The sequence below is a fragment of the Oculina patagonica genome, chromosome 14 (genome assembly GCF_052425735.1).
Source record: "Oculina patagonica isolate OP01 chromosome 14, crgOcupat, whole genome shotgun sequence".
NCBI lineage: Eukaryota > Metazoa > Cnidaria > Anthozoa > Scleractinia > Oculinidae > Oculina > Oculina patagonica.
Window position 1 is genome coordinate 14,298,881 of NC_135771.1, and position 23,562 is coordinate 14,322,442.

Consider the following 23,562-nt stretch of genomic DNA (forward strand, 5'->3'; position numbering starts at 1 on the left):
GTGTTACGTGCATAGCTATCTTTCTACATCCATCTTTCGACATCATCTTTCGACATCGTCTTTCGACGTGCTGTTTGAAATGAGCCAATCAAAACCTATACATACCGTTGTTGGTTTCATGCAAATGTGCGAAAAGGTCAGAAGGTTATGCTAGTGGACTGTGATTGGCGGATTTCGATCCGTGTTGTTTGTTTAGCACGTCGAAAGATGGATGTCGACAGAAACTCGCTATGCACGTAACACTGAAAGCGGGTGTAAGTCGTTCCGAATATAAAATGGTACAATAACGATAGGTAAGACGAAAAAAAGAAAACCAACATACAAAATGCAAAAGGACAAACCACTTACTATCCTGATCAGTGATGACAAAAATAGGATCACTAGCCGGACCATCTCCCTTCACCGTAGATGCAAACGCTGTAATACGGTAGTTAACACGCTTTCTTAGTCCTGTCAGGTTAGTTTGATGATCTGCAGAATTTACTGTAACATCGCCACTATGATTCTTTGTTAGTGACTCATAGGAAATGGTGTAAGTCAAGATGATACCATTCTGATCAGCAGCTGGAACATCATCCCACGTGACTAAAATGCTAGTTGAGCTGCTGTTATGTCCTGTCACATTCACGGGAGCAGCAGTTGGTCCTGACATAAATGTGAAAAAGGTGAAAAGGCAGTAAGGGAGTGGTCATTATTTATGGGGAGGGGGATTGGTGAATGGGAGAAGGCAACATCAGAACCTTTTTATGCCCCCCCCCCCCCCTTTAGGCTCAAGTAAACTTTTTTGTCCCTTCCCCCTTTAGGACCAAGTAAACTTCCCCTCCCCACAATAAACATAGGATCAAAAACTAAGTGACCAACAAATGGTCACTTTGCCGCTGTCTGAGCTATCTGAATACTTCAATTAAAAACCTGCTCAGCATCAAAAAGACATCATGTAAATGATTTTTTGTTTCATCAAAGAAATAGAAGTACTATGTAAGATTTTTTTGGACACCTCATTCGACTAGCTAAACTAGTTCCATAGATTGCAGCCAAACCCTTAGTTAAACCTGACAACAACAAAAACAATAAATATAAAATGATAATCTGTCAAAAGTACGAGAGAAGGAAAAAAAATATTGGGATTGAACCCATGGCCTCCCAGATACCAATTATGAAATGGCGACTTAAAAAAGTGTGTGTGAGGTGACCCGCTAATGAGTGTGTCATCAACCCATATCAGATTAACTAGATTAAGATTAATAGAAACGTAGATAGGACATTGTAAACAAGAAGCTTGAGAGGCTTAAAATCGGGCGCTTAATAATTAGCTATCTGTTTTGACTTGAAAGGCAGGGTACAGTACAGTAAAAATCACTGGAAAAACAGTCACTTATACCTATTCAGGCCGGGGGGGGGGGGGGGAGCTTTGGAGGCCCGCGCTGACTTTGGACGCTTATAACTTTTTCAAGATTCAACCAAACGCTGCCAAACTTTGCGCGTTTATCTAAAATTTATCACGCAATAATTTGGTAGGATTAGTTATTGTACCAGTAACTTGAAATCACCATGGCAACGTCATTTTGACAGGCTTGTTTTCCCAAATTTGTAATTTTCGTGTTTCTATTTAATAATGAAAATCTGGAATGTTTTCAAGATTGCATTATTACTTTATCATTATCAATTTATAAAAATATATTTCGCACAATACAAATAAACGATTGAACTAGACGTCTAAAAAATATAAATTTGTAACACTTAGCAAAGTGCAGCCTTTTCGCAATACTTAATAAAGGCGGGGTTTTTACCTGAAGACCAATTTTTCCAACGCTTTAGGTGGCTGACGCATTTCAGTATTTTCCAGCCCTTACACTTTAATGGAACAGTATACAACTCCTAATCAGGTAACTACTATTGTCAAGAAGATGATCACAACTTGTTGACCAATGATTAGGTATTTGTTTCATACCATTACTGTAATAGCAACTGGTGAAGAATAGTAGTACTGACCCAAAGTATAAGGGCTGTAAAACACTGAAAACCATTTCAGCCGCGTTTCAAGGAATCCAAAAAAGCTTTACTTATCCCATATATATTTGTTTTGCAGTATTTTGTTAATTTTTGGACGATTTTGGGGGATGTCTGGGAGGCGATAGTTTTTCTTAAAGGATTAGCAAAAATTTAGACAAATAAGAAATATTGGAGATTTAATGTGATTTTAAAATTTGAATTTGAAGTTAAAAATTGGTGGACGGACACCAAACAGTCTCCTGACAACCCGAAGTGCTCTTGCGAGGGGGTCAACTGTTTGGTGGTGTTTCCATTCTTTTCTTCAATCCCTTCTTTAAATCTCTTAAAGTTCCATTCAAATTCAGGTAGAACCCCACCTTAAGTTTTGTTCTTGTGAGAAAACAACAGAAGTCAAAGGTTGCGTGATATTGCCAAGCATGGATTTTAATTCTCCCTCCCTTTCCATCTCCTTAGCCTTTCACCCCCACCTGTCCCTCCCTTTCTGCTCTCATTCAATTTAATGTTTGTTTACATTTCTTAACCAATTCAGTATCGTACTAATCTGTGCCAAGCAATCAGATAATAACATAAATTTGCCTTAATTTTGATCTCCCATACCAAGACCTTAGAGTATAAACCGCTAATAAAACAAAACACACTTGATAATAATTCTCTGAGGTTATACACCTTGCAGTATTAACGTACTAACGAACTTGATAACAAACCCCATGTCGTACTAAGGATTTTTACTGATCAACATAGAAAATAAGTTCACAATGGTTTGTTCCCAAAACGATTTTTTACTGTACAGAGGGTCTGTATATTGACCTGTAACTTGTATACCGTATTGAAAAATTCAGAACGAACCGACTTCTGCCCGCTACCATGATATCATGTTGAAATCCTGAATTTCGTCAAAATGAGCCAAAATAAAGTTTTACAATTTCCTTTATCAATATGATTCTTATCTTTTTATTCAATTCTATGAACTGCTTTTATGCAGTACTGTCCAACAAAGATTTCAATTTCCTCAAAGTTTCGGGACAAATGGATACAAAATATTTCGTGCAGAATGTAATTTGATTAAGCGAATGTTTTCACGTCTATAAATACTGCAAGCAGTGAATGAAAAACCATTTTGTTTTCATCGATGAGATCCACTTTCAAATAGTTAATGCATAAAAAATAACAATCAGATCAGAATACAATAATTATTAATGCAAGGTCTCGCTATTATGTCTCGGCAGAGATACTTCTTTTTTGCAAGTTCAAATGTAAGCAAATTTTGTGTGAAATGTAATTCGATTCCATTGTCTTGTTTACAAACTCTTTCTTAAGAAAGTTGTATTTTCGTGAATAAAACCCATTGGCCTGTTTTGTTTTCCTGATCATGTTTGCCTGTGATTTGAACAAAACATGTGGTCTTTTTTTTCGGAACTTTAAGTTGTACAAAAATTCCTATTTTGAACACAGATGTCACTTCCGGAATTTCTCATCTAAAATTCAATTGGTATTTAATTATAATTATTCGAAGTTTTCATTTTCAAGTCATCTTTTCATTCGATAGCTTTACTGATCTCGTAAAAAATTCCATTCAAGTTCACACCAATACTGTACATTGCCAATGTTTTGCTGACGTCTTGAGAAGTGTCTTACTAACGTCACTAGTCAAATCTAAAATATATCCAAAACATGTTGTGCAAACATTCTACTCTTTGTGACAGGCGACTTTGACGCCCAACTGTGCGGAAATGAAAATCGACATACTTCTTGCTAAATATATAAAAAAAATAGTTTTAAAGTGGAGTCTGCCTCAAAAAAATGTACCGCCAGATCACACTGCTATTTGTAGAAACCAGCAAAGCGTCTAGTTTCAACGTTTCCCACAAAAACATTGCGTGACATGAATGACGTTACCCCTTTTATTTACAAAAATAGCTTCAACTTGTCAAAGCAACCACAGTTTCACAATGGTGATTATTAGTACTTTACCCCTTAAGCTTTTTTCTCTGTCCTCCCGCCGAAGCAAAGAAGAGAACCAGATTGCAGATTAGCCCAAAAGTCGACCCAGTGTTCCTACAACGATTTACTGTCAAAACTGAAATGAAACCGATTGGCCCAGGCTATCCCCGTCATTTTTAGCCGACAGGAGACTATCGTCTAGGACGACCAAAGGGTAAACTATAAATCGGCCACGCCCGATTAATAAGCTAATAGTAACAATTTAAACAGTCAATTGTCAATGTGTTAAAACCTTAGCCAGAGTTTTATTTACAGAGAAGTTTCCCCTTTGCATTACTAGAAATGAACATCGGGTGGTTGTCAACCAAACTCCCCCCACCTACTCACCAACCCCGAACCCCCCCCCCCCCCCCGCCACCATAAAAATGACCATGAACGCCTGTTATTAATTGTTTAATTAATTAATAACTTCAGTTGGGCTCTACCTCGCCCCAACGTTTTGGTGACGAAAACATCGCAAGCGCAGCATAAAATTGTTTTGTTAAGACAAACCGTTTCAACTACACTTAGAATTACACAAATTGCTTAGATTGTTTTTGACATTCTAGAAAGTCTACTGGAAACTTTGTTTTTCTTCGGAAAAGGTTCTCGTTCTTAAAAGCTCCGCCGCCTCTGTGTTAAGCTTGTAACATGATCTAACTCTATGCCTGACATAACCAAATTTTGTACTATTATTTAATTACGAACAGTAAACACTGGAAAAACTGAACCCTTTACAGACTTGACTAAATTTCTGTAAATTTAAATTCTACAGACTTTCTATGAAAAGAAATTTTAAGGCCTTTATTCACCGTCAAAACACAATGTTTGTAAATTATGGTTTTACATACATCTGTCGGCGCGTGTTCATTTTAACAAAAACTTTCGTTATATAATTTTACCTTAATAATCACCTAAATTTCAAAATATGCTATTGTCTCGTTCTTCCAAACTATTAGCTGCCTTTTTTGAAACTTAAGAGATAAAATTCTATACTAAGATCGCTTTCGAGCATTCGAGTCAGTTTCGAGTCGGCTTCGAAAACCGGTTCTCACGGATACGCCACTCGTTGCGCTCATACAAATGTACGAACCCCACTCAAGTCGGGTTCGTACATTTGTAATGAATTACACATTCTTTCCGTCTCGAAGTTTTCATGTCACCAGAGTTCAATAGTTTTCCAGACCTGTTGACTGTTTAATTCAGTTCCCACTGTTTTAATCCACCTTTGCCTGCACTGAGTTTATAATAAAATACCTAGTTTTAATCATTTTTAAGTTAGAAAAAAATAAGAAAATTGGGTACAACCAGTTTAATTATTCCAATACACATTTATCTCATCGTTAATTGCACGCAACATGGGAATCACTGAAATTAACTTGTTTCATTTTTTGCCCAGTTAATTTTTTTGTCTGAAATTTGATAACCCGAGGCTTTTAGAGTATTATAATAAAAAACATGGAATCTTAATTCAAAAGAAAAATACTTACTATCCTGATCTGTTCTAACAACAATAACAGGGTCATTAGCTGGTCCAGGTCCTTTCACAGTAGATGCAAACACTGAGATATTGTAGTTGACGTACTCCTTTAGATTTGTCAATTCCTTCTGACGTTCATTGGGATCAGTTGGAACACTTCCATTGTCATTCTCTGTTTGTGAATAGTAAGTAATGGTGTAACCCGTGATGATACCATTCTGTTGATCAGCAGGAACATCATCCCACGTGACTAAGATGCTGGTTGAGCTGCTGTTATGTCCTCTCACATTTTGTGGAGCACCATCAGGTTCTGTTAATAAAAGATGTTCAATAAAAGGTACATTACTAAAAATGTGACTGGGCCTGAGTATCTCGTGGAAATGAATATCGATTGTGGTGAAAAGTTTTGAGTCGCCCAATTTAAACGACTTTCGACAGGTAGTTGTTTGAGGTAAGGTGAATCTTGCTATGTACATGCGAGACATGAATGAAAAGATAAGATAATGTGAATTAGATAATTGGGTAGAACCAGTTCAGCGTTTCCAATATAAATTTATCTCATCGTTTAAGATAGGTGCATGATAGGAATCACTGAAATTGACTTCAGTTTTAAAAATGGCTTTAAAAATAGAAGCTAGAACAAGAACATTGAGAAGCTTGAGAAGCTTAAAATCGGGCGCTTTGCCTTGAAAGGCAGGGTTCAGTACAGCAGAAACCACGAAGCAGTTACTTAAGTAGCACTCAGTCCGACTGTGTTTGTGTAAGTCACAGGGCTTGCATGAGCTGTATTAGTGTGCATAATATAATATCTAGAACGTTGTCGAGATTGCATTATTACTTAATGACATGATGGTTTCAATTTATAAATGTATCTCACACAATACAAATAAACGATTGAAGTAGACGACTAGACAATGTAAAGTTTTAAGACTTAGCAAAGTGCAGTGTATTGGTAATACTGTAAGGTGCGGTTTCACCTGAAGGTCGTGTGCTTTTCGGTATTTTCCAGGCATTGCACTTTGATGGGACAGTACTACAACCGTTTACCGGGGAACTACTATTGTCAAGAAAATGATCACAACTTGTTGATGAATGATTGAACATTTGTTTCATACCATTACTGTAATAGCAATTGATGAAGGCTTTTAGTCCTGAACCAAAGTATAAGGACTGGGAAATACTGAAACCCATTATCAGCCACCTTAAACGGAAATATCTTGTTGGTGTTTCAAGGAATCCAAGGAAACTTCACTCATCCCATGTATCTATGTATTGCGGTATTTTGTAATTTTTTGAGTGATTTTTGGGGATGTTTGGCAGGTGATAGTTTTTTTAAAAGAATTAGTAAAATTTAGACAACTTAGAAATATTGAAAATTTAATGTGAATTTAACATTGGAATTTGAAGTTAGAAATTGGCAGACGGACACCAAACAGCCCCGTGACATCCTGGAGTGTTTTTGCATGGGGGTCAACTGTGTGATGATGTTTCCATTTTTTTCTTCAATCCCCACTGATAAAGAACTGTTGTTGGTGTTATGTTGGTGTTATCACATGTCAAGCCTTTAACAAGGTATGAAAGAACACAAGGATTTAAATTATTCTGGTGCTCAATTTTTGCGTAACTAAAATTAATGTTACTCAAATTCCTGATGGATTCTGTCTTAAACTGTTACGAGCTTAGTATTTCCAAATTATTGCATGTCAATGTAAGGCAAGACAAGACATGCCTTGGTTCTTATGTAATTCTCTTAAAAACACATAAGATATTGACTATAATTTTGTCTGTGCTATGGCAATTCACAGTGGGGTGGTCTTGATGTGTCTTTAACTTGTAGACTGGACTGGACTAGGAAAACGCGGACTAGTAAAACGCGGACTTGTAAAACGCCTCTAGACACTTCGAATTCCTTGGCCACAATCATCTTACGGCTCTCTTCAATACATAATGTCTCAAAAAAACAGTAACCTCAGAAAGAAGTCAGAAGCAAATAAGGTCGAAAGACCGAATTTGAACATATAACGGCAAATGTTCTAATGTCACGAACGTAGGAGTCGTGTAGGCCCGTCACCTTTATTTACCACATACTGCCCCCAAATTAAAACAGTACCCTCAGAAAGAAGTCAGAAGCAAATAAGGTCGAAAGACCGAATTTAAACATTTAACGGCAAATATTCTAATGTCACGAACGTAGGAGTCGTGTAGGCCCGTCACCTTTATTTACGATTGACTGTTTATTTCTGGACGGGCCCCGTTCTACCTCGTGTGAGCAATACAAACGACTGCACTCAACAGACGTCAAGTAGTGGAAAGAAAGAAACATATGCACACAACTCATAGCATCAATCCCGTTGTTTTAGTAGGGGTTTGCAGAACGAACATGTGCTATACTGCAAAAACATCTCCACGCTAAAACAGACCATAGAGTGCTCAAAAAAGCTAGAAATATGCCGTCGAAGAAACACACAAGAGCTTCAAACACAAATTGTTTCGCTCGCTAAACCGTTTAGTTTTATCCGATTTACAAGCGCTTGTTTTACAAGTCCGCGTTCTACAAGTCCGTGCTTAACAAGCCCTCGTTTTACAAGTCCGCGTTTTACAAGTCCGCGTTTTACTAGTCCTCGTTTTACAAGTCCGCGTTTTACTAGTCCGCGTTTTACTAGTCCGCCTTTTACAAGTCCGCGTTTTACCTGAGTCCGCGTTTTACTAGTCCGCGTTTTACTAGTCCGCGTTATACTAGTCCGCGTTTTACAAGTCCGCGTTTTACTAGTCCGCGTTTTACTAGTCCAGTCCAGTCCTCAAAATACAGTATGCCAAAACTCCCCGCCCTCTAAAGATAAGTCCTTGACGGTTTTTGTCGTTTTTCGGTGCCTATTCATCTTCGGCATCTTTCTCATCCACCTCTCGTTCTGTCCTGTGTCTGTCATCACACGAAAGAAAAGCTGATTCTCAAAAAATCTGCCACAAAAGGAAATTGACAAAAACAATATGAAAACCATATATCGAAAGTTTCTTATTCTAAAATTTTATCATACGTCTTAATTCAGAGCTACAAAGCTATTGATACTGTTCTTACAGTACCTCTTTCCACTAGCGAAATTTTACAAAATTCCTTCGCGGCGAAAAGGTAGCGCGAATCCAGAACAGACTCCAATCGAGAGTGGGTTAATTCTAGATTACTATTAATTAACTATTACAACATTCATTTTTAAAATAGTTTGCCAAGCCGACTAAGCTAACTAAACGTCGAGTGTATCTTTCAGTAAACAAAACATGCCGTTTGACGCCGGAAATCCAGTTCACGCATACTATACCCCGTGACTCACGCAAACCTCCGACTTACGTGCTACTACAGTCATTCCTTTCTAAACATTTTTTTTTGACCACCACCGTACCTTTCTACCCAAAAAACTCATGAAACCGCCCGGTTTTAACCTGTTTTAACCTTTCAAAAATTAGAGCGTTCGAAACTAAATAAGATCCGTAATCACAAACAACATACAGCCGTTTACCAGCACTCTTTAAAACTCCTGAAACCCTTCAAAATCAGGCAAAATAAATCTTTGAAATAACCTTTATCAATGTTTCTTATTTTTTTTTCAGTTCTATAAAATGCCTTTCATACACTACTGTCAAACAAAAATTTCAATTTCCTCAAAGTTTCAAGACAAAAGAATAACAAATATTTCGTGCACAATGTAATTTGATTAAGCCAATATTATCACGTCTAAAAATACTTCAAGCAATTCAGTGAAAACCCGTTTTTTTTTCGCATCAACGAAAACCACTTTCGAATAATCAATAAATGAAAATAACAATAAGATCAAAAGGAAGAAAGGAACCTTTCTAATTATTTGAAGACTTTCAAAGCCGTGATATTATGCATCCAATCCGCGATAAAATTTAATTACAACAAAATCCAAGTTCTCATTTTGAATTCCATTTTTTTCAGTTGATACCTTTATCCAACTTGTGAAAAATTCCATTCAAGTTCCTGTTAATACTGTACATTCCCAATGTTTTGCTCAAGTCTTCAGAAGCGTCTTACTAACCAAATCTAAAATAATTCCAAAACATGCTGTACAAACATTCTACTCTTTGTGACAAACGACTTGACGACCAATTGTTCAGAAATGAAAATCGACACAGTTCTTGCTAAATAAAAAAAAAGTTTTACGGCGGAGTCAGGCTCAAAAAATATACCGCAAGATCACACCCTCATTCATAGTCAGAAACCAGCAAACCATCTAGTTTGCTAAAAAAAACACTGCGTGACATCAATGACGTTACCTTTTTCATTTACAAAAATAGCTTTAACTTGTCAAAGTAAGTGCAATTTCACAATGGTGAATATCAGTACAGTATGGGGCCCAGTTCTCGGCCGGGTCCAGTTCTCGGCCACTTTGTGTTTAACGCGTTTTTTCACACTCCAGTTGAATCAAAAGAAAAAGGTATTTCCTTCAAACAATAGACTGATTCATGTGCTTTAAGTATCTTGAGTTTGATCGTTCAATTCGATATAGAAAGCTCACACGTCGAGTTTACGCGGAGGTAGGTGAATTTGCATTCCCGAAAAAGTTGTTTGTTTACGGCTCCAAATTCATGGATGTAGTTAAATTCGTATTTTATCCAAAAGCCCCCACCATACGAGCTAATTTTTGGCATGTGAAACGTAGAATAATTCAGCTTTCTGCTTTAGTTAACTTTTCGTTGAACCGTTGTATTTTTTGGTCTTAATTTACTTCGAAATTTTTTCTTGCGACGTTTGCGTATTTGCCAGTTCTCGGCCACCCTGCTCGCTATCACAGCTTAGCGCTTGGTTTTTAATATAATTTCATCTGCTGCTGCCAGAATGAAAGAAATAAATGTTTTAAAAATAAAGTTCAATCTTATCTCTAAGTTTTGAGCTGACTCTTGTCTTGTCTATTATTTCTACAACACCTAAATCTTTCAAGACCTTTTCACTGCAAAATAAACCATCTAAATGCACGGGTCACACAATGCGGTTTTGCCAGAACCTGCACATAGGCAACTAGGCGCGTTAAAACCCTTCTTTTCTAAAGTAAAACAAAGCATCATAAAAATAATTTGGGATCGATATAGTATAAATAGGTTTACAGAGTGATTTTATGACTGTGAAAATTAATTGAGCATTTTTTTACAGATAATTACGCACAAGCTTTTTAGTGGCTGAGAACTGGGCCAAGGTGGCCGAGAACTGGGCCCACAAATGGAGCTTTTATTTTTATTATTGCTCGGGCAAATTAATTTTTGACCGGTCGATAGCTTTACACCAAAAAGCTGAATAATGTAGCTAGCTCTGGGAGAAATTTCAAGTTCCTGCGGTTCTTCTGAGGTAAGAAATACAAGTTTACGTCAAAAGTGGCCGAGAACTGGGCCCCATACTGTACTTTGCCCCGTAAGCTTTTTTCTCTGTCCTTCCGCCGAAGCAAAAAAACACAACCTGATTACACATTAACCCAAAAGTCGACCAAGTGTGCCTGCAACGATTTCCTGTCAAAACTAAAATGAAAACCATTGCGGTATGCGTCACCCGTAGCGGTTTTGTAGCAACCCTAAGCTATCCCCGTCTTTTTGGCCGCGCCAGGAGACTACGCTCTAGGACGACCAAAGGGTAAACTATAAATCGGCCACGCCCGATTAAAAAGGCGTTTAACTCGAGTCATTTTTAATGTGAATTAAAAATTGAATGTAACCAGTTTAATGTTTCAACTCCATTTTTATCTTATCTTTAATTGCGTGAAAGGTGTGGATCCCTGAAATTGACTTCAGTCACTTAGTTGGCTTTCAGATAGAATCTAGAGAAATGCGTTTAACTTGTATCATTTCCTTCCAGTAACTTTTTTCTTTTCTGAAATTTCATTGAATGCTTATCATTATTCGTCCTTAAAGCACGAGAGTGACAGAGTATTTTAATCAAACGCAACGATTCTTAATTCAAAATAAATGTACTTACGATCCTGATCTGTTCTAACAACAATAACCGGGTCACTGGCTGGTCCAGCTCCTTTCACAGTAGATGCAAACACTGAGATATTGTAGTTGACGTACTCCTTTAGATTTGTCAATTCCTTCTGACGATCATTGGGACCAACTAAAACACTTCCATTGTCATTCTCTGTTTGTGAATGGTAAGTAATTGTGTAACCCGTGATGATACCATTATGTTGATCAGCTGGAACTTCATCCCACATGATTAAGATGCTGGTTGAGCTACTGTTTTGTACTCTTACATTTTGTGGAGCACCATCAGGCTCTGATATAGAAGTTCGAAATTGTTAACATTGCATAGGTGGATACTGGGACTTCTTACACAAGTAGAAAGTCAGAGTAACTGTAAATGTAATTTTGTACCTAAGACATTACTGTCGAGGGTTATCAAGCAGATATATTTTCAAATGATGTTCACGTTATTGCTGGCAATAGTACTTAAAGTGATAATATACTGTTAAGAAGAAATCAATAAGCTGATAAAAATGAATTCCACAGCAAAAATATGGAATCACACGTAAAGGAGAGACTCAAAGAATCGAAATAAAAGTCATAATGTAGAATTAAAGCAAATCACTTACTATCCTGATCAGTGATGACAATAATAGGACTGCTAGCCGGTCCATCTCCCTTCACAGTAGATGCCAGCACTGTGATGCTGTAGTTAACATACTCTCTCAGACCAGTCAGTGTCGTCTGATAATCTGGATAATTTACTGTGACATTGCCATTGTGATTCTCCGCTAGTGACACATAGGTAATGGTGTAAGTCAGGATGATACCATTCTGATCAGCAGCTGGAACATCATCCCACGTGACTAAGATGCTGGTCGAGCTTTTGTTGTGTCCTGTCACATTCTCAGGAGCAGCAGTAGGTTCTTGCATGAGCGAAGAAAAATGTTAACAAGTTTATCGAATTTTTGTATTTTCTTCAAAAAACAAGACACACTGCAATTCAACCGCCCCTAACCAACTCTTAAACACACATAGAAAAAGAAGAAAGTTGAATGGATATTTAACTGCAGAATATGTAGTAATTAACTGATTTGAAAGGAACGGGAGAAGGGTGGGGGGGGGGGGGGGCGGCATCACGAAATGATGCACATCAGGAAGGGTTGGTTAAAACACCTTAACACCTAATATACCAAGAATATGTCTCATGCAGCGATAAATATCGACCTATTTTATGAAGAGAGTTAAAACAATGTTTCCGTTCAGTATTTAAAATTAACATTACACCCGCTTTCAGTGTTACGTGCATAGCTATCTTTCTACATCCATCTTTCGACATCATCTTTCGACATCGTCTTTCGACGTGCTGTTTGAAATGAGCCAATCAAAACCTATACATACCGTTGTTGGTTTCATGCAAATGTGCGAAAAGGTCAGAAGGTTATGCTAGTGGACTGTGATTGACGGATTTCGATCCGTGTTGTTTGTTTAGCACGTCGAAAGATGGATGTCGACAGAAACTCGCTATGCACGTAACACTGAAAGCGGGTGTAAGTCGTTCCGAATATAAAATGGTACAATAACGATAGGTAAGACGAAAAAAAGAAAACCAACATACAAAATGCAAAAGGACAAACCACTTACTATCCTGATCAGTGATGACAAAAATAGGATCACTAGCCGGACCATCTCCCTTCACCGTAGATGCAAACGCTGTAATACGGTAGTTAACACGCTTTCTTAGTCCTGTCAGGTTAGTTTGATGATCTGCAGAATTTACTGTAACATCGCCACTATAATTCTTTGTTAGTGACTCATAGGAAATGGTGTAAGTCAAGATGATACCATTCTGATCAGCAGCTGGAACATCATCCCACGTGACTAAAATGCTAGTTGAGCTGCTGTTATGTCCTGTCACATTCACGGGAGCAGCAGTTGGTCCTGACATAAATGTGAAAAAGGTGAAAAGGCAGTAAGGGAGTGGTCATTATTTATGGGGAGGGGGATTGGTGAATGGGAGAAGGCAACATCAGAACCTTTTTATGCCCCCCCCCCCCTTTAGGCTCAAGTAAACTTTTTTGTCCCTTCCCCCTTTAGGACCAAGTAAACTTCCCCTCCCCACAATCAACATAGGATCAAAGACTAAGTGACCAACAAATGGTCACTTTGCCGCTGTCTGAGCTATCTGAATACTTCAATTAAAAACCTGCTCAGCATCAAAAAGACATCATGTAAATGATTTTTTGTTTCATCAAAGAAATAGAAATACTATGTAAGATTTTTTTGGACACCCCATTCGACTAGCTAAACTAGTTCCATAGATTGCAGCCAAACCCTTAGTTAAACCTGACAACAACAAAAACAATAAATATAAAATGATAATCTGTCAAAAGTACGAGACAAGGAAAAAAATATTGGAATTGAACCCATGGCCTCCCAGATACCAATTATGAAATGGCGACTTAAAAAAGCGTGTGTGAGGTGACCCGCTAATGAGTGTGTCATCAACCCATATCAGATTAACTAGATTAAGATTAATAGAAACGTAGATAGGACATTGTAAATAAGCTAATAGTAACAATTTAAACAGTCAATTGTCAATGTGTTAAAACATTAGCCAGAGTTTTATTTACAGAGAAGTTTCCCCTTTGCATTACTAGAAATGGACATCGGGTGGTTGTCAACCAAACCCCCCCCCTCCCTACTCACCAACCCCAACCCCCCCCCCCCCCCATCCTCCCCCACCATAAAAATGACCATGAACGCCTGTTATTAATTGTTTAATTAATTAATAACTTCAGTTGGGCTCTACCTCGCCCCAACGTTTTGGTGACGAAAACATCGCAAGCGCAGCATAAAATTGTTTTGTCAAGACAAACCGTTTCAACTACACTTAGAGTTACACAAATTGCTTAGATTGTTTTTGACATTCTAGAAAGTCTACTGGAAACTTTGTTTTTCTTCGGAAAAGGTTCTCGTTCTTAAAAGCTCCGCCGCCTCTGTGTTAAGCTTGTAACATGATCTAACTCTAATGCCTGACATAACCAAATTTTGTTCTATTATTTAATTACGAACAGTAAATTAAAGCTGAATCAGTTCGGAGAAAAAAATAAACGAGAATAATTTCATTACTCTACCTGTAGCTTTCGTATGTTTCTGTGATAATGACATGTAAATTTAAAACGTTGAAGTAAAACGTTGAAGGAATGTCTATATAGCGCTGAATTCATGGGACGTGTCGTGTCTAAATGTTTCGCCGCCGTTGTTTAATTCAAAAATTTCAAGAAGTATTCGAGGTGTTCATCACAGACTGTGTCTGGTTAACTGGCAAAATTCGTCCCTTCTGTTCGAGTTTCTTTTCGATTCGCCGCTTTCAACAATTCGAAACCTTGACAATTGTAAACTGTATAACAGTTTGTATCGTTTATTTTGCGTCACCAGAACCCTTTCAATAGAGAAGAATGGTAATGAAACTTGACAAAGTCGTTTGTTGAATATTTTTGGACGTTTCTGTGGAATGACCTTGAGCTGAGCAACAAATCAATGGAAGCGTTTTCAGGCTAAGTGTTTTATACATGGTACTTGACCACGAAAGAAATATCGTTCACGGTTATGAAGCTTTCAGAATAAATCTTGCGATCTCGTTTGCTCCTGTTCTGATTCTAAACATTCTTTCTCTGTTAAATATTGGTGTTAGAAATTACCAGGGTTATACTTGAATGAATGTAGTTGAGGGTCGGTGCCTAGCTTGTGGACTTCGCAATGACATTTATCCTTTGGTTTTGATTGTCATAGGCTTACAAATGCTCACTTTACCATAAAAACCCACAAAAAAATCTTACAGAGATAAATTACTTACTATCCTGATCTGTTCTAACAGCAATAACAGGCTCACTATCTGTTCCAGCTCCTTTCACAGTAGATGTAAATTCTGAGATATTGTAGTTAACGTACCCCTTTAGAGTTATCAATTCCCTTGTCAATTAACGTTTACATTGCTAGCAAGAGTACTAAGAAGGAAATTCACTTTTTGAAAAAAAACCTACATAAAAAATGTAAGGAACGTTCCCCACAGTAAAAACATGCAAAATCTTACGCAATGAGTTAAAAGAGTATATTAATGTAGAGTGCTACAGTAACGATAGCCAAGTCGCAAAAAAGAAAATCAACATACAAAATGTAAAAGACAAATCACTTACTATCCTGATCAGTAATGACAAAAATGGGATCACTGGCTAGTCCATCTCCTTTCACAGTAGTTGCAAACACTGTGATGCTGTAGTTAACATATTCTCTTAGTCCTATCAGGTTCGTTTGACGAGCTGGATAATTTACTGTAACATTGCCATTGTGACCCTCTGTTTGTGACTCATAGGTAATGGTGTAAGTCAAGATGATACCATTCTGATCAGCAGCTAGAACATCGTCCCACGTGACTAAGATGCTGGTTGAGCTGCTGTTATGTCCTGTCACATTCTTAGGAGCAGCAGAAGGTTCTGATTTAAACAGTGCAAAACTTATTTATCGTATGATTAACTCAATATTTAATTTTCTTTTATTTAATCTTTATACTATCGTGAAGAAGTCGCTCGTTCAGGAAATCTACGGAGTAGATTATCCTGTTAGTTGTTGTGAGTAAACTTTAACTGTTCCGCAGCGTTTTGAGATAATTACAAAAAATCACCGTGGCATTTTAAAAATAATCGGATTTTATTAAAAACTTCCGAAAATCGCCGATAAATTTAACAAATCGCTTTTGATCGCTATCAATTTTTGATTTTATATAATTTAAGGATAATTCTTTGAGATTCTCAAAAAAATAAAGCATTCGCTTCGCGTTTTCCCGCATGAAAAAGCGCGTAAGAAAGGGAATTTGTGGAGCATCATCAGGCTCTGATATAGAAGGTCAAAATTGTTAACCTCGCATAGGTGGATACTGGGACTTCTTACACAAGTAGAAAGTCAGAGTAACTGTAAATGTACTTTTGTACCTAAGACATTACTGTTGAGGGTTATCAAGCTGATATTTTTTCAAATAACGTTCACATTGCTGGCAAAAGTACTTAAAGCGATAATATATTGTTAAGAAAAAAATCAAAAAGCCGATAAAAATGAATCCCACAGCAAAAATATGGAATCACACGTGAAGGAGAGACTCGAAAGTGGATTATAGTTACATGAAGTCGTTAGAATAGGTGAGACACAAAGAATCGAAAGTCATAATGTAGAATTAAGGCAAATCACTTACTATCCTGATCAGTGATGACAATAATAGGACTGCTGTCTGGTCCATCTCCCTTCACAGTAGATGCAAACACTGTGATGCTGTAGTTAACATACTCTCTCAGACCAGTCAGTGTCGTTTGCTGAGCTGGATAATTTACTGTGACATTGCCATTGTGATTCTCCGCTAGTGACTCATAGGTAATGGTGTAAGTCAAGATGATACCATTCTGATCAGCAGCTGGAACGTCATCCCACGTGACTACGATGCTGGTCGAGCTTTTGTTGTGTCCTGTCACATTCTCAGGAGCAGCAGTAGGTTCTCGCATGAGCAGAGAAAAGTGTTATCAAACTGTTATTGTATTTTTATATTTTCTTCAAAAAACAAGACACACTACAATTTAATTAGCCCCTCCCTTACTCGCAGACACACATAGAAGGAGAGAAAGTTGAACAGATCTTTAACTGCACAAGATGTAGTTATTTATTGATTTATTTAATCGAAAGGGATGGGAGGATATCCTGAAAAGATGTACATCATGAGGGTTTATGTGTTAGCACATAATATATCAAAAAAATTTCCCTCGCAGCGAAAAATATCGGACTACTTTATGAAGAAAATTAAAATTAATTAATTAATTAATATTAATATTTACATTAAGTCATTACAGAATTAGAATGGTACAGTAATGATAGGTAAGTCGCAAAAAAGGAAACCGACATATAGAAAATGATAAAATGCAAATCACTCACTGTCCTGATCCGTGATGACAAAAATGGGATCGCTGGCAGGTCCATCTCCCTTCACAGTAGATGCAAATATTGTGATGCTGTAGTTATTATACTTTCTTAGTCCTGTCAGGTTCGTTTGACGAGCTGGATAATTTACTGTAACATTGCCATTGTGATTCTCTGTTAATGACTCATAGGTAATGGTGTAAGTCAAGATGATACCATTCTGATCAGCAGCTGGAACATCATCCCACGTGACTAAGATGCTGGTTGAGCTGGTGTTATGTCCTCTCACATTTTTAGGAGCAGCAGAAGGTTCTGATATAAACAATGCAAAAATTATTTATCGTATGATTGAAACGATAGTTAATTTTTTTATATTTAATCTTTATACTATCGTAAAGAAGTCGCTCGTTCAGGAAATCTACGGAGTGGATTAACCTGTAAGTTGTTGTGAGTGAACTTTAACTATTCGGCAGCATTTTGAGGTAATTACAAAATAATGACCGTGGCATTTTTAAATTAATCGAATTTTATTAAAAACTTCCGAAAATCGCCGATAACTTTAACAAATCGCTTTTGATCGCTATCAATTTATGATTTTATATAATTTTAGGATAGTTTTTTCAGATTCTCAAAAAAATAAAGCAGTCGCTTCCCGTTTTCCCACATGAAAACGCGCGTAAGAAAGGGAACTGTCAGCCCCATAAACACCCGCAGGCCACCCTAATTTTGAAAAAAAAAAAAGAAATAAAAAATTGGGTAGAACAAGTTTAACCCTGGGACGTAAAAGGGTGTGTGTGTGTGTGTGTGTGTGTGTGTAGGGGGGGGGGGGGGGGGGGGGGGTGGATGCCATCCCCCTCGTAAGTTTTTTTTCGAAATTTTGAAAACGGTATTTACTCTACAATGCTGAGAAGTTTTGAGTTTATTGTATATTAAAGTAATAATTGTATTGTCAATTTATATGTACCGGTAATTATAATTTGTACTCAATTATATTACTGTTACGCTCAGGTGAGCATTTACATATGGAACCTGCTTATTACAAATAATAAATAATTATTATTATTAAAATTTACAATTAGATTACGAGCTCGATATTTCTATGAGGTGATAGTCGATGTGGCCGAAGGCCGTTCAACTACATGTATGATCTCATAGAAATCTATAGGACATAATTATTTTAGTAGAATTCTGACTCATTTTCCTTCATAATTTTTATAACGATTTTTAATTTTTTCTATGTGTGATAATAGTTAAAAACTTCACGCTTAAGCAAAATCACATGTACACTGAGACTAAATTATAATTATTACTGATCAAGGAAATTATGTATGCACATTGCAATAAAACTTACTATCTTCAGCTGTCGTTTCCTCCAAGTTAGTGCTCAAGTTACTAACTCCTTTGCTATTAAAAGCCTGCATAGCAAACTCATAGAAAGTAAACTTTTCTAATGATGTCACCAGGAGAGAAGTGGTTTCTTTTCCATTAACAGTTTTATTTTCCCACACATTAGCTGGTTTCCTGTACAAAACGTAATAGCCCTGGATTGCACCTTTGGCTTCCTCTTTAGTAAGCATCTAGATAATAATCATAATAACATTTAATATTAGTAACAATTTATTGAAATTCATATCATGTCAAAAAACTTCTAATGTTTCTGAATATATACTGTAGAGTGAATGTGGTTTTCCACTGGCTGAGGAACGAATGATGTAGAAAACATTTTTCTTGTACACTGCTGGGAGTCTGGGTTCCACTTGGGCTCACAGGACTCCACAAGATCACAGGGTACCCACCAAATTGGGAAATGTTCCTCTTCATGGAACACACACACACATCAAAAATAATATAATTACTTATTAGGAATCAAAATGTAATTCCCTACCTGCCAAGAGACATTAACAGCAGTGGAATTGACAACAGTCACAGCGAAGTCTGGAGCAACACTTGGCACTGCAAAAATGAATTATATCATGTTTCTCTTGAAACTTGTAATAAAACTAAAAACTTATTTAAAATTCACAATGAATTTGTGTCATCTCCAATGTATTTTTAATGTCGAGAAAGTAACACCTACTGTACACGAAAACTATCCAAGAAATAAGCCAGAAATAAAGACCTCCCCCTTGAGCCAGAAGCTTTTTTTCATTTTTTTTTTTAAATAATGTTTTTCTGTCTTTCTGTCACAAGTATTGCACCTTTCCTCAAAGCACGAGGGAGGGGGGAGGGCAAATTACACCCCCCCCCACTCCCCCCTCAAAAACAAGAAATGCAACAACAAAAACGTTTAAACACGGAGAGAGCCTATAAATACAAATGTAAGCCCAATCTAGCACTTTGTTGGCTTCCATTTGAAAAAGTTGTGTCGCAGTGATGGTCATGAACAGAAATGCTCCACAAATTTTGCTTTTTTAAATGGGAACCCTGTTCATAATTTGCATAGAAATAACGGCCTCACATAAATTGTATGCTATCAATAATGCTTTCCATACAAGGTTTTAAAAAAGAAATTTTAATTAGTCCTGAAAATTCTAAATTTGTGTTCACCACACAAACACGGTTACGAAATGAAAGCCCAAACAGGTAATGCTGAACACATCAACTGTTTCTGCAGTATTTTGTTTTTGTGGACAAGAATGAAAACAAAATTGAAGGTGAACCAGGAGAGTACGCTCATTCCAAACGTATTTATTATTAATATTATCGTGAAACGGAAACAATCTGCAAATGAAACTTGAAGCGAAAACTTCAAAGGACTTCCAAACTAAAAGTTGCGCTCTTTTTGCTTCATGTATCTTTCACTATTTCTAAGCGTGTTTTCCATTGTTTGAACCCTCACAACAAAACAGCGAATTTTTAACAGGATAATTTAGTAGATAAAGTACTTATTGTGTTGATTATTTCTCTTTTAAGTTTTGAGAACAAGACACTGTCTGCAAGTTTGGATCACGCTTCACCAAAAGCCAGTTGACTTCAGTTCTCGACCAATGAAATCGTCTCATTGGGAATTGTGATTGACAGACTGAACAGTTCAGTCTCCTTATAATATATTATAGGATCGCTCCGTGTTTAAGTAAAACATGATAAATAAGAGCGAATGGTAAATTTTAAACAAGCAAAAAGTACCTTCTTCATCTGTGGTTACACTCACTACAGTGCTGCTGTCACTAGTACCAACTATATTCCTTGCAAACACTCTTATGTAATATGTTGTCCAAGGAAAGAGGTTGCTAAGAGAAGCACTTGTTGAGGAGCTGGGCACCACACAGGAACTACTTGGCAGTGATCCTTGGCACACTGCTTCACCAAAAGTCTGATTGCCTTCACTTATCTTCACTGTGTAGTTTTGAATTGCACTGTTCCCATTAAAACCAGCCATCCAGGAAATGGTCACCACTCGTGAGCTCTTTGAGTCAACTGTCACATTCAACGGAGGGTCTGGTACCACTGTTGTGTTAAACACCATCATTACCATCAATTCACAACCAAAGTTTATTAGTTATTTCTTCCTTACCCAAAAGGAAAGTATAGATATAACAGAACTTGCAAGCTTGGTTCACTGAAGTGCTGTGAATCAACCTTACCTCCTTAAATTCCTGTTGTCAACATTAAAACCCAGTTTGAATCCAGTTTGCTCATAATTTATATCAATTTTATTATTACCAGTGTACTTACATGTATAATACCTTTGTTATCAATTATAATCATTGACTAATTCTGCGTTCATAATAGTGCATTCAGTTTCTCAAATTCCATGACTTTTCATGAACTTTTGTCTCCATGACAATTTTGACCATTTTATTTGTTTCAGGGTGGTTTTATTTTTTACTTTGCAAAAACGACACTGCCTAATTTATCTTGTACAATCAAAGTCATTTTCCATGACTTCCCATTGACCACACTTAAATTCCGTGACTTTCCATGTTTTCCAGGACCTGTGGCCAATCTGTAAAACTATTTAGCTTGCACAAGTAATATGCACAAGTAATCTATCTGTCTGCAACTGCAGACAGTCATACATCAACTGGACATTCATATCCCGGTAGGTATTTAAATAAATGACCAAAGTAAATTTTGAAAAGTTAGCTTTTTGAGCATTAAACCTCTTTTAAGTGAAGGAATGTGGGTACTGTGTATTTAAGGTGGCGTACCACCCCGGGGGGGGGGGGGGCACTCCCAAATATGAGCTATATAGGTTTGTGCCGCTGTGAAGGGTATGGTTTTCAAGAAGTTTAGTCTGAGATAGGGTATAGAAATCAGAGAGTTTTGGTCTAGAATAGGGTATCATTTGCCGAGAAACTGATCAGTGGTATGAAGAATTAAGTCCAGAGTAGGAATAGAAACTCTGAAGAGAAAGAGGCTTCCCTAGACGTGAATAAAATCATTGTGACAACTTTGTTGACAGATGGTTTTCCATTAAAAACACTTATAGTGATGCAGTTCTAAAAAGAAGCAAGTCTGGGATAAGGTAGGGACTTTTGGTATCTAGTCTAGTATAGGGTTGCAAAACCAGCTGAAGATGGTCTGGTATGGGGTAAGGGTTTCAGAGTCCCAGTGGCACACCCCCACCCAAAAATATACAGGGTCCTTCCCCCCCCCCCCCCTTGTGTAGACGGAAGAGTCGTTGCTCACACTAAACACAAAGGCTTTTATTCAACGATCAGCGAACGTACTAGATTCGACAACATGGACGACTGCTCGACTACATGTGCTCTCTGATAACCGGTTTCGACCGGTTACGCGACTACGTAATGCTACGTTATGTAAGGGTCACGACGTGTCCCACTACAGTCCACCCCTTCTTGGGTTTTAAGTTTTAACTGGAACAATAGATAACGAGCGATCCGAACAGAGTTTTTGACAAAAACGAAAACAAATGTTTGCTCATGAGTCCACCCCTTCTTGGGTGTTTACTTGTTAAGTTCCTGGAAAAGCTTGACATCTAAGACAAGGAGGTAAGTACCCCCATGTCGTCCGCCTTGTAGCGATAAGTAAGGGCATTTGCTAACAAGTCCTTTGAGTTTACCATGTCGGTTAAGAATGTCTCTGGCTTCTGGTAAACTTTGGTAAACTACTTTACAAGCTTCGGAAGCATAACACTGAGGTTTTGATAATGTACTAAGATATTGTCCAAATGAAAGTGCGACCTTGTTTAAATCTGGATTTAGTGTACTAGACACGGGCCGAACTACATTATGTTCTTGCACTGAAGGTGTGGCATTCTGCAAGGGTTGTTCTCGCTCAGTATCAGGGCGGATATCTGTATGAGGATCACCATCAGGAACTACAACAACTTTTTCAATGTTCACTGCTTTAAGTTCTTTGCCTGTTGTTAAGTGCAGTAACTTTAGTAAGTCTTGACGACCGTGAACATGACCAACAGCAAGAAAGGGTCCATCATATCTTCTGATAAAGCGGCTAGCTGCTCCTTTGGCAGTTGAACTTGGGGGAGGAAGTCGAACAAAAACTCGTTTTCCATCTGGCACATGAAGATCTCTTGAATTCATGTCATAATATTCTCGCTGAGTTCTTTTTAGATCTGCTTTGATTCTATCAAAGTTCTTTCGTGCCGCAATTGACCGTTTGATGAGCTCTCTGGCATATGAAGACTGGGAGAGAGGTGCAGGTGGCAAATCAAATGAGAGCACCTCTTGAGAGGGAGCATGTCTTCCAAAGACCAGGAAGAAAGGAGTCACGTGATCTGTTCCAGGTATTGGTGAGGTGTTGTGAGCATAAGTTGCAGGTTGTAAGAATTCTTCCCACAGTTGTTGATTTTTCTCACAATAAATGCCTAATGCAGAGTTTAACCATCGGTGCACACGCTCCGTAGAGCCATTAAGAAGAGGGCGGTAACTTGTGGTGAAAACATGTTCTATGGATAGCAACTTAGTGAGTTCCTGGAGTACTGCATTTGTCCATTCTCCACCTTGGTCACTTTGAAGTACAGTAGGGAATCCAAATTCCAAGAAGACATAGTCATACAAGTCACGGGCGGCTGTTGTAGCACGTTTATCCAGTACAGGAATAGCGCGAAGAAAGTTTGAGTAAGGACAAACTGCTGTTAAAATCCACTTGTTTCCATTTGGTGAGACTGGAAGCTCGCCGACATAATCGATTGCTAAGGTGTGAAATGGATGTTCGTAAAGACGAACCTGCATGGGACC

At 37.6% G+C, this 23,562-nt stretch overlaps 1 protein-coding gene across 1 annotated transcript in view; it reads right to left on the reverse strand.

The window, feature by feature from the left end:
* The window catches only part of LOC144637970 (titin-like), a 175,624-nt gene that overhangs the window by 21,003 nt on the left and 131,059 nt on the right, over window positions 1-23,562 (reverse strand). Inside the window, exons 28-38 of the mRNA XM_078497059.1 lie at window positions 20,525-20,845; window positions 19,284-19,351; window positions 18,750-18,975; window positions 17,414-17,710; window positions 16,686-16,982; window positions 15,637-15,933; window positions 13,082-13,378; window positions 12,067-12,363; window positions 11,451-11,750; window positions 5,484-5,783; window positions 349-645 (exon numbers count right to left, since the gene is read on the reverse strand). Of these exons, the coding sequence (XP_078353185.1) occupies window positions 349-645; window positions 5,484-5,783; window positions 11,451-11,750; window positions 12,067-12,363; window positions 13,082-13,378; window positions 15,637-15,933; window positions 16,686-16,982; window positions 17,414-17,710; window positions 18,750-18,975; window positions 19,284-19,351; window positions 20,525-20,845 (2,997 nt within the window). The remainder of the gene's footprint in view (window positions 1-348; window positions 646-5,483; window positions 5,784-11,450; window positions 11,751-12,066; window positions 12,364-13,081; window positions 13,379-15,636; window positions 15,934-16,685; window positions 16,983-17,413; window positions 17,711-18,749; window positions 18,976-19,283; window positions 19,352-20,524; window positions 20,846-23,562) is intronic.